Source organism: Callithrix jacchus, chromosome 8, assembly GCF_049354715.1.
Source record: "Callithrix jacchus isolate 240 chromosome 8, calJac240_pri, whole genome shotgun sequence".
NCBI classification, from domain to species: domain Eukaryota; kingdom Metazoa; phylum Chordata; class Mammalia; order Primates; family Cebidae; genus Callithrix; species Callithrix jacchus.
This window is the reverse complement of record NC_133509.1, coordinates 101,756,022-101,768,699: the sequence shown is the minus strand read 5'-3', so window position 1 is coordinate 101,768,699 and position 12,678 is coordinate 101,756,022. Positions and strand designations below refer to the sequence as shown.

The 12,678-nt window shown below is 33.5% G+C and overlaps 1 protein-coding gene across 50 annotated transcripts in view; it reads right to left on the bottom strand.

Moving 5' to 3' along the window:
• GPHN (gephyrin) overlaps nucleotides 1–12,678 on the bottom strand; it is a 689,342-nt gene that overhangs the window by 381,377 nt on the left and 295,287 nt on the right. For all 50 annotated transcript variants that reach the window (XR_013521272.1, XM_078335184.1, XM_078335182.1 and 47 more), the window contains one exon: nucleotides 8,449–8,541. Coding sequence is in view for 32 of the 50 variants with exons in the window: in XM_009006165.5 (XP_009004413.1) it covers nucleotides 8,449–8,541 (93 nt within the window). In the remaining 18 variants the exon portion in view is untranslated. The remainder of the gene's footprint in view (nucleotides 1–8,448; nucleotides 8,542–12,678) is intronic.

The following is a 12,678-nucleotide window of genomic DNA, read 5'->3' as shown; positions in this document are numbered from 1 at the left end:
AATTCTTATTTTTAAGACTTATCTACCAGTTATGTTTGTAGTTAACAATAGCTATCAGAAATACAATGGTTAGTTGCAAAAGTATTTGAGGCTACCTTATCTAATTAGAGATAATAGGTGGTACTGTTAATTAAATGAGGGAGAAAAAGAACAAATACTGAGCATCTACAAAGATTACAGGCATTATGGTAGATCCTTTTACATGTATTTATTGCCACTTACTACTTGAAAAAATATTGGGGAAGTCAGTTAATCAATCTGTATCACAGTTTCTCAATCTGTAAGGCAGAGATAACAATAAATAGTACCTGGCTTATATATATATTTTTTGGAGACAGTATCTCACTTTGTCACCCAGGCTGCAATGCAGTGGCCCCATCTTGACTCACTGCAAATCTGCCTCCTGGGTTCAAGAGATTCTCATGCTCCAACCTCCTGAGTAGCTGGGACCACAGGTATGCAACAACATGCCCAGCTAATTTTTTTGCATTTTTAGTAGACACAGGGTTTCACCATGTTGGCCAGGCTGGTCTCAAATTCCTGACCTTAAGTGATCTGCCCTGTTTGGGCTCCCAAAGTACTGGGATTATGGGCATGAACCACCACACCTGGCCTTATATGGTTGTTTCGAAGACTAAATGAGTTAACATATGCTTAAAACAGTTCCTTGCATATAGTAATTGCTATATGTGTTTTTGTTATTGACTATTTTTATTATTAGAATTAACAATTTTGAGAGGTAGGTATCAGCTAATTTAGCAGATGTGAAAAATTAGCTAATTTAGCAGATGAGAAGACAGATGTGGATAGGTCAACTTGCCTTAAGTTTCATAGTAAGTGGTAGCACTAATATTTAAATTCAGATCTGTCTGACTCTGTAATGTAAGCGTTTCCCACTATACCATAATGCACACCAACATGTTTAGACAAAGATATGACATGGGAACTATTTCATAAAATTAGAATGAGCTCCTTAAAATGGCATCAAATATAACTGTCAAATATGAGCATAGAGGAATGGACATTCTATTAAAATTAGTTTTAAATACTTCAAGTATAAGGGTTTCTAGTATTCTGCTTTGTAAACAATTTAATATTGTTGAATTATCCTATTGGTATTGAACAATTTTAAGATAGTCAAAATTCTAGTTCCATACAATTAATTTTAGCTTTATCATGTATAATAGGTATTTTATTTTACTCAAAACAATCTTGGAACCAGAAAAGAAATACTCATCAAGTATACAATAAATATTCTAGAGTATTAAAAATGACATTTTTGCCAGTAAAATAATCAATATTTTCTAGAGAATATCAAAAATATTCTCTGTAGTTGAAAACTGCTGTATGATTTAAATAACCTAGGTAAGTGATCAAATTTTCTATCAAAAACAAATGATTAAATATGGTATTTTTTGCTATGCTTCTGTTAAAATGTAGGAGAGTGGTTTCTGATAGTTAAAATGGCCTATATTAACTTTTAGGTTATTAAATGTAACTTCTCACTATCTTTCACAAGAGTAACAAACTGAAAATCATTAACATGTTGTTAGTAACTTAGGTCAATTTTTTATTCTTCCCAGTGCTTATACAGTATTCTCATTTTTGAAGCATTACAATATAAGAAAGAAAAATGACTAATGACTGCATGAACTAATATCTGTCTTACAGTACACACACACTAAAAATTATGAAATACATGCATTTCAACAAATTGACTGTAAAACAATGTTTACAAAACAATTTTCAACTTGTACTAGAAAATTAACATTTTCATGAAAAAAATCTAATAACCTAAGTGAAAAATATTTTTAGAAAAGCTTCTATATTAATCTGTCCCAAAGAAAACTAAAAGTAGTCTATAAACAGAATATAGCTTCTAAAATTGATAGTATTTTTCTAGGTCAGGTTTCTGGTACCATTTTATAGTATTTTCCCTACTTCATGCTTGGTCACTTTGTCTGGTGCATCTTCACTACCATAATAAAACAGTTTTACGGACCCTTTTAAATAAATATTCTTTACGTCAAATTTAGAGTTTCCTGATTTTTTTAATTTATTCTTTTGTTTATTTCATAATCATCAATTATATTAGCATACTTTTATTATGAGGCATTCCTAAGAATGTCAGTTTAAAATTATTTTTAAGAGTGAGATTTTTACTTAATGTACAACAAACTCATTTTATCAATTTTTAAAGTGCAGAATTTTATATATTATTTAGAATAAGGGACATTTTGTTTTTGTTATGCTATATTTCTATTGAGACAATGTGGCAATGTACTTCATTATGGCAGAAAAGTTTTTTTTTTTTTTTTTGCTCCATCTAAAATTAAAAATATAAGAAAGGAAACCTAACATTATTCAGATTACTAAGGAACCAAAAGTAAAAGTGAAAAAAAAATGTGAGTAAAGATTACTTGTTGTCATCCAACAGGCCAGGAGTAGAAAAACTTTTTCTGCACAGCGTCAGATGATAAATACGTCAGGCTTTATAGTCTATATGGTCTTGTTTACAACTACTCAACTCTGCTGTTTTAGTCATAGACAATACATAAATGAGTGTAGCTTTGTTCCAATAACAGTTCATTTATAGACCCTAAAATTCAAATTCCAAATAATTTTCACATCACAAATATAACTTTTTAAAATTTTTTCAGCCATTTAAAAATGTAAAATCTATTCTTAGCTCACTGAACATGCCAAAAAAAGGTGACAGCTGGATTTGGCTTGTGGGCCAGTTTACTTACCCCTGTGAAAGTCTCACGCATTTTTTAACTTCAGTACCAAGCATGGCACTGAACACATATTGAGGTTTAAAAACAAAAGCTTCATGAATGATTGAGTGAATGAGACATAAATGTGTTAGGCTTTTATTTATCTCTTTTGCTTGTGATCAAAATAATATATTAGCATACCCTTAGTTTGATATAGCTTAGTGCTTTAAAAGTACTAAAAATTATTTTGTGCCTTTTAAATACTCAACAGTTTTACATTTTCTAATTTACTATATTATCACTTTAAAAATAATTAGAGATATTCTTTAGTTATTATTTCTTAATCTTTTAGTTTCTTCTAGAATTTATGCATTTATGTCTAAAGGGCCCACACTTTACCTTGCTTATATGTCTATAACTAAACTTATATTTTTTAAGAATGATAAAAGATTCCTTTATGTAATAATACCTTTTATGGACACAGGCTGCTTTTAAGTAATAATGGGACATAAAGGGATAATATTTTGTATATAAATGAGTTTTAAGCTCTGTGGAACATTATAATTACTAATATTTCACTAGGGAATTATCCAACCTTTATCAGATCAGAAAAAAAATGCAATCTGGCCAGGAGCTGTTGTTCATACCTGTAATCACAGCACTCTGGGAGGCCAGGGTGGGCAGAAAACTTGAGGTCATCAGTTTAAGACCATCCTGGCCAATGTGGCGAAACCCTGTCTCTACTAAAAACATGGAAATTTGCTGGGATTGGTGATGCACACCTGTAATTTCAGCGACTTGGGAGGCTGAGGCACGAGAATTGCTTGAACATGGAAGATGGAGGTTGCAGTGAGCTGAGATCACACCACTGCACTCCAGCCTGGGTAATGGAGTGAAACTCTGTCTCAAAAAAAAGAAAAAGAAAAAGAAAAAAAAAGGATATAATGCAATCTATTATTAAAAAATAGTTTTTAATATCAAAACAAAATTCTAAACAGTTGATTAGCAAGAATTACTAGGCTTTTATTATGTAAGTTTTGATAGCATCTCCTATTTAGAGGCATGGAGAAGGCTAGAAGACATGCAAGTATCAGATGAACCATATTTTATAACATAGGGCCTAAAAATATAAACAAATTTATAATTTAGAAAAACCAATTCTGTTACCCTATTCCTATAAAATATAAAAAGATGAACTTTACTATACATGATATTCTATTTTTCTTTTTAATAAAACTGGAAATAAATCTGTTGATTAAATTTTTCATTTTATCTAGAGCTCATACCCATTGACAAAATCTTTGTTGTTTTTCATTCATCCTATTCATAATTTTCATTCTTCATTTTTTTCTTACAACATACACATCCCACAAACAATTTTCCTTTGTGTTTTACAGATTAAGCGAATTATTGACAATTATTGACTATAAGAAATTAGGATTTTAAGGGAGAAGTTTTACATTATTTTACTTTCATCAAATTAGTATTTGAGCTTTCTACCAATAACTTCTGACCTCATTTAAAAATATTAGCAGCCGGGCGTCGTGGCTCAAACCTGTAATCCCAGCACTCTGGGAGGCTGAGGTGGGTGGATCACGAGGTCAAGAGCGATCCATGGTGACACCCCTTCTCTACTAAAAATACAAAAAATTAGCTGGACATGGTGGCGCGTGCCTGTAATCCCAGCTACTCAGGAGGCTGAGGCAGGAGAATTGCCTGAACCCAGGAGGCAGAGGTTGTGGTAAGCTAAGATAGCGCCATTGCACTCCACCCTGGGTAACAAGAGTGAAACTCCATCTCAAAAAAAAAAAAAAAAAATTAGCAATCCTGATGTACATAACATAGGTAAATGTGTCTAGAAACAGCTTCTTCTCTTTAGGTACAACTATCAAGGATGACAAATTACTATATAATTTAGGTCCAGAATTATATTTCTAAATTCCTATCTGACACATCATTGTTACATTTTAACTATTATAAGAACTGCAAATACTCTAGGGTGTAAAGTAAAAGGGAAGTTAGTAAAATTACTTTTCAGTGGGCATATATTGATTTTATGTTTGCTTATTTATTATTTTATTAGTATTATATAATAGCCCACAAGTGCTACAAAACTTTTGCCCTATTCATATCATATGTATTTATATATACATATAAAATATGAGGTAAACCTATTAAAATTCAAGTTATTCAAAATCAGGTAAATTGTTTCTTTTTAAAAATAGATATTAAACATATTTACATATACTTTAAACCCATTTAAGAAACCCCTAATATAATTTTACCTATGGAGCTGCTATAAGCATATATTAATATAAGAGCACCTCAGTAGTTTTCAAGTAACTAAAAAACTTTAAGAATAAAATGCTGCTCAATTTTTGAATAATGAAATATATAAGGCCATGGAAACAGACATTTGTCAACTAGTAGTACTAAAAAAGAAAACAAAAAACAACAAAACAGATATTAGAATAGCAGAAATTCAAGGTTTCTGATTTATGGAATACAGGGATGGGAAAGATCAAATATGAAGTTTACTCTATCAAAATTAAGAAATAATTTAACAAGATTCTAAAGATTTCATTGACATACTTTGGGTAAAAGGCTACAGTTGTCTATTTGTTGGCTACATGCAAAAAAGAAAAACCATCAAATGTGTTCATTTGGTAGTTACATACGTTACATAGCAACAAATAAAATAATATTTAACTCTTACAAATTAACTTCTTATGTAAATACCAGGAAATAGTTCTCACTGAATACTCACAGCCACCTTGGTAAATAGGTACTTCCATTTCCCTCACTTGACAGAAAACTAAGGCACAGAGTGGTTAAATGACTAGTCTATTGAGGTAGAAGACAAAAGTACATTTGGTCTTTGTTTTTGGTTCTTGACTTATTATAGAACTCCTAAAACCCTTGGGAATTTCCTGAGATCGGACAGTGACTTTTATTATTCCTAACAAACACCACCCCCTGCAATGCCCCCCACCCCATCCTTTTTTTTTTGAGACAGGGTCTTCCTCTGTCATACAGACTGAAGTGCAATGGTGCAATCTCTACTAGAGACAACCTCCACTCCAAGGTTCAAGTGATTCTCATGCCTCAGCTACCTAAGTAGCTGGGGTTACAGGCGTGTGCCACCATGCCCAGCTAATTTTTTGTATTTTTAGTAAAGACATGGTCTCACTTTGTTGGCCAGGTTTGTCTTGAACTCCTGGCCTCAAGTGATCCACCCATCTGGGCCTCCCAAAGTGCTGGGATTACAGGCATGAACAACTATGCCAGGCCCAAATTTCTTCAGATCTGAGTTTATGCTAATGAGATGATTTAGGGTGAGTGCCAAGATAGCCTCAAGATGGGGCTAGTCTGGTGACTGAAAAAACTAAGTGATTAGAGCATTGGAATTTTCAGTCCCACCCACTGAAGGGTGGGGTTGGAGATTGAGCTCCATAATATCTCTTAAACAATGAGATTCAGAGATCTTCTAGGGTGGTGAACACATCAAGGTCCTGGAAGATGTTAAATACCAAGAGGAGATGGAACCCCCTTCCCGCTGTGCCTTGCCCTATGCATCTCTTGCATTTGGCTATTCCTAAATTGTATCTTTATAGTAAACTGGTAAGCTTTATAGTAAATTGGTACAATTCCTAAACTGTATCTTTATAGTAAAGTGTTTCCAAGAGGTTTTTGACCTATTGTAGCAAATTAGTGAATCTGAAAATGGGGGAGTTATTGGAACCAACTGATTTTGTAGTCAAGTAGGACAGAATTCTGAGTAGCCTGGGGATCTGGTACTTGGGACTGGCATATGATGTGAAGGCAATCTTGTGGACTGAGCCCTTAAATCTGTGGAGTCTGGTGCTAATTCCTGGTAGGTAGTGTCAGAATTCAATTGAAATAAAAAGAAGGACATTGGGTATCTGAAGAGTTGGAGAATTGATTGGTGTGAGTAAAAAACCCCACACAGCATCAGAAGGGTGAGTAAAAAAACTCTATCTATGGTCACTGTATTGATAAGTACCAGAGCCAGAATTCAAAGGTTTGAATTTTCAACCAAGTATTTTGTATTAACTTAAAGCCCTATAGGATACAAAACATTTTGTGATGTAAATTATTTCCCCACAATAAATTATCCAAGGAATTAAAAACAATACTGTTATTTGGTTATGAATGAATTTTCTGATGAATTTTTTCTACTTTTCTATTATGAGAAAATACGAAAATATCAAACCATCACATAAAATATAGGGATATGTAAAACCAAAGTGATTTACTCAAACACTTTAACACAGCACCCAAACTCTAAAAGTCCATATCTTAACATATGTAGTCAATGTTCTTACAAAGAAAGCAAAACACAAGCACACCTCTGCAGGAGATGGCTTCCTTCCCAATTGTATGTTTTCAGTTAGTCATAGCATAAAAGAAATATAAAACTTGGCCAAAGAATCATTGCCCTATAGAAGTCAGAAGTTAAATAAATTGTGTGAAGATGACTTTATTTCTGTAGTTGAAGCTACCCTCTCAATACAACTCGATTTTGATTGCTTTAAAAGCCAAAACTATTTTATTTATAACCCTAATGAAAAGTTCATGTATCATTGTTTTTATATAGAAGAATAGAAAAAAATTATTTCTTAAACTTGCATTTTCATATACTAGGGCAGCAGTTCTCAAAGTTTGAAAGTATAGTCTACTGTCCAACAACAACATGTGCATCACCTGGGGCCTTGTTAGAAATACAGATTCTCAAGACCCATTGCAGCTTTACTGAATCAGAAACTCTAGGGGTGGGGTCAAGCAATCTGTGTTTCAATAAGCTCTCTGGTTGATTCTGATGCAGGTTAAAGTTTGAAAACCATTGTACTATTATAAGAAGGCCAGTAATTATTTAGTAGATGCAGAGCCAAAGTACGTTAATGGTATGTTAATAAGGTAGTAGATACAATAGTATACTGATTTGAAATAGAAAGACATAGTAAATATTAAGTTGAAACTGAGGCAAGAAACACTTTTGGGGTTTGGGGAGGTAAAGAAAACAATGTCACAAGTGGTAATATAATTTATGTATGACTCTGAGGTGAAAACTGAGGTTCATGGCTTTCTTGAGAAAATACTTTCTCCCCATATTATTTAACAGTGCTTATCCTTTATTCTTTCCCTAATTTTTCTTCCTGTATATACAGAAGTTGAAGGTGATTCTTGTGGTATTAAGCCTAGATATTAATTCTACTTTTGGACTCATTACATTCTGCATTTAAATGCTATTCACATTTATAACCATAGAACATATATCCCTTTTCAACAATAGTACTGTACAATCAGTATATTCTATTGCAGTCATCTTACTGTAATTTTAGACAAATGACAAGGGTACCTTAAAAAAATAACTGCACTGACAAACCACATCAGACCAGATGCCATGCTAACCATCAGAATTCTGCTATCACCTCCTTTGGAAATGTGCCTGAAATTATGCTGACATCAAGAAAATGACAGATTACCTCCAGACCAGTTCAATCTTCCTCATATTGTATAATTTCTAGTTTAAGCCCAAAGAAAAGAAGTCAAGAAACATTTTCGTAATTCATCTACAGCAAAATTTTCACATTAGAACCACAAGTCACTTGTTCTGCCTAACAAAATTATAAAAATAATATAAAAATAGTAAAAAGGATTTAAAAATATGATTAATCCTTTGAATATGAAAAGGCATGTACTATCTCACCTCTGGAGTGACATCTCGTGGTGCAAATCCTGTTCCTCCAGTTGTTAATATCAAATTCAGTTCCTTTTCATCACACCAATCTATGAGGGTTTCCTGAAAGAAAACAATAGTATAATCATGAGCAGAAGAACTTGCCTGCTTGCTCAAAACATCCCATTCCTTAGACACTTTGTATACAACAAGTAAACACAGATTCTTTTCAAGAGTCAGAAAGAAAATTTTGAAGCACAATTCATGGAACATTTTCACTCTTGATCAAAAGCACTGAAATTTTGAGTATTTATTTTGTTAATTACAGAAAATGAGGATGCAAGTATTAAATTCGTGAAAGTAAATAAAACACAAGAAAAACCATAAATAAAAAATTTATAATTAATGGCTTATTGGAAGTTCTTTTCAGCCATTCAAAATACAGTCTTTATGACAGTTAAAGAGATTAGAATTATATGTCATAAGATTTTGGAGCTGGCAGGGTCATTAGCAGATTTGCCTCTTTATTTTCTGAGACAACTGAAGTGCAATCTGCTTAAATAATTTGCAAAGTTACACAGCTAGTTTGTAACAAAGTGAAACTAGGATATCCATCTGCTGATTTTTTTTCAATCTTGCTAATTCTATTAACCCATTCTACATTTTAGCTATTTGCTGAAAAGGGCAATTAAGTGCTTATTAAATTAAAATCATATACTTGCATTGGTATTATATTGTTTCATTATGATTTTACAATTCAGAGTCAAAATTTAAAAATATAATTTCATCATTTTAATTGCTGATAACTGGTGTGAAATACAAATAGCAGGCTGATACTGAGATGTACAATACAATCCCCTCAGTTCTCAAATTCATCAGTGGACACAAAATATAGAATTATTTAGAATAAATCCAAGATCTAAAAATAATTTTTTCCCTTTCTTTGCAGATTTGTGTTTTATTCTGGTATCACAGAAATGCAGAGCTCAGAGCTCCAAATGAAGGGAATTTTTCTGTGCAATGATTAATTAATGGCAACAAACTATTTTTTAAAATGTAAATTGTAGATTACTGAGAGCCCACCTAATGAATTTCAATCCCTGATATAGTTATAATTTTGTTCTGAGGATAGCCCCTAAAAAAAATCAACGATTATTATAATAAAGGTGCTTATAAAGTGGTTTCATAAACCAAAGTTAAAACTTCAATTGTCTGTGCTTCTTTATAAAAAGTAGAAAAGCTTAAATACTCACTCTTCTAAATAGTTCACTATTATTTCTGGCATATAAAAACACCAGTTGGATGTAGTGGCTCACACCTGTAATCCCAGCACTTTGGGAGTCTAAGGCGGGTGGATAACGTAAGGTCAGGAGTTTGAGATCAGCCTGGCCAACATGGCAAAATCCCGTCTCTACTAAAAGTACAAAATTAACCAGGCATGGTGGCACATGCCTGTAGTCCCAGCTTCAGGAGACTGAGGCAAGAGAATCATTTGAACCTGGGAGGCGGAGGTTGCAGTGAGCTGAGATTGTGCCACTGCACTCCAGCCTGGGTGACAGAGTGAGGCTCCATCTCAAAAAATCAAAAAACAAAACTATAAGTTCTAACCGTGCCATTGACATAATGGTGACCCCCGTGAACCACATATACACTTCTGGAGGGCCTTCTGGAAGATGATGAAAAGAGGAAGAAATGACCAACCCCAGAGGCACTTACTTAACTTTGAGACATTCTCTATTGTTTCTTATTCCAGCCTCAATTGACAAGGCCATTGGACTTTGTGACTTTGTGGTCTCAAGTGGTATCGGTACAAAAATACACATGACCAATGGAACAGAATAGAGAATCCAAAAATAAGACCGCACACCTACAACTGTGTGATCTTTGACAACCTGATAAAAACAAGCGATGGGGACAGAATAGAGAACCCAGAAATAAGACTGCACATCTCATCTAAAACTGTCTGATGTTTGACAAACTCGACAAAAACAAGCAATAACCTATTCAATAAATGGTGCAAGGAGAACTGGCTGGCCATATGCAAAAAATTGAGTCTGGACCCCTACCTTACACCATATACAAAAAAATTACCTCAAGATGGATTAAAGACTTAAATATAAAACCCAAAACTATAAACACCCTAGAAGACAACCTAGGAAATACCATTTAGGATATATGCATGGGCAAAGATTTTATGACAAAGACATTAAAAGCAATTGCAACAAAAGTAAAAATTGACAAATGGGATGAATTAAACCAAAGAACTTCTGCACAGCAAAATAAACTATCAAAAGAGTAAACAACCTACAGAATGGGAGAAAACTTTCTGCAAACTATGCATCTGACATAGGTCTAATATCCAGCATCTGCAAGGAACTTAAACAAATTTACAAGAAAAAAAACCAAACAACCCTACTAAAAACTGGGCAATGGACATGAACAGACACTTCTCAAAAGACATACATGTGTCCTATAAGCATATGAACAAAAGTAAAACATTACTGATTGTTAGCAAAATGCAGATCAAAACAACAATGAGCTATCATCTCAAGCAAGTCAGAATGACTATTACTAAAAAGTGAAATAATAACAGATACTGGCAAGGTTGTGGAGAAAAAGGGACACTTTTACACTGTTGGTGCGAGTATAAATTAGTTCAATCATTGTGGAAGACAGTGTTGTGATTCCTCAAAGACCTACAGAGAGAAATACCATTTGAACCAGCAATCCCATTACTGGGTATATATCCAAAGGATAAATCATTATATTATAAAGACACACACATGTATGTTTATTGCAGCACTATTTACAATAGCAAAGACATGGAATCAACCTAAATGCCCATCAATGACAGACTGAATAAAGAAAATGTGGTATCTATACACCATGGAATACTATGCAGCCACAAAAAAGAATGAAATCATGTTCTTTGCAGGGATATGGATGGAGCTGGATCCCATTACCTTTAGCAAACTAATGCAGAAAGAGAAAACCAAATACCACATGTTCTGATTTAGAAGTGGAAGTTAAATGATGAGAACACATGAAGGAATAACATACACTGAAGCATATGGAAGGGGAGAGGGTGACAGGAGGGAGAGAAGCAGGAAACTAATGTGTACTAGGCTGAATACCTGGGTGATGAAATAATCTGTACAACCAACCCTCATGACATATGTTTACCTATGTAACAAACCTGCACATTCTACACATGTACCCCTAAATTTCAACTTAAAGTTAAAAAAAGAATTATAAACATTTATTCATTCTTCATTCTGATACTTAGTGCTCATAGTCTGTAAGTCTAGAAACAAAGTTTGTACTTAATAATTACATATATCCTACTGTGGAAGATTAAATATGGTCATACATTCTTTGTAAATCTTCCTGTCAGGAGGTGGGGTCTACTTGCACAACACTTGCAATTGGGCTGGGCATCTGACTTGATTTGATCAATGGTATGGGGCAATAAGTCATGTTGTGACAGTTCTGAAGCCTAGGTTTCCAAAGGTTTCCATTTTTCTGTCTTCAGTCTTTGGTAAACTTCTATGACTATGTCAGGAAGGCTGGGCTAGGCAATGGAATGACGGGTGACCATTTGGAGAGAAAGGTCTAGTGGAATAGCCAGCACCAAGGTCCCACACATCTGAGTGAGGCTATCTTATATTCTCCAGACCCAACTAAGCTGACATTATTTCAGCCATATGAGTGACCTTACTCATGTGGCTGAAATAACAAGACTAGAAGAAGATATTCCCACTCAGAAAGCCCACAGACTTGTGAGAAATAATTAATCACTATCTGTGTTAAAGCCACCAAATTTTTATGCTGGTTTTTAATGGAACAATAGAATACAAAAACAACTACTTTCAAGTTAATATTTTGGCATCCTCTTCTTTTACTATTTCCAATTTATATTTTCTTAGTGATATATTTATCTTTTATACTAAGCTTCAGAATAGTTCTAAAGGTAAGCTTCATGTGTTATATTTAAATATATTAGCATAAAGTCTTAAGAATATGATTATGTAAGTTAATTTTCAGTTTAAGAAACATGCAAATACCTAGTATGGGCCAAGAATATGCCTAGTATGTGCCAGAAATATACACACACACACACACACACACACACAAACACACAAATATATATTTTAAAAAGCATGACAAATGTGCTTGATGTCACAGACATCAGAGATATAAACAACATGGTAGATCAATATGTTATGGTTAGTGTTATTAGAGAGGATATATACTTCTTAA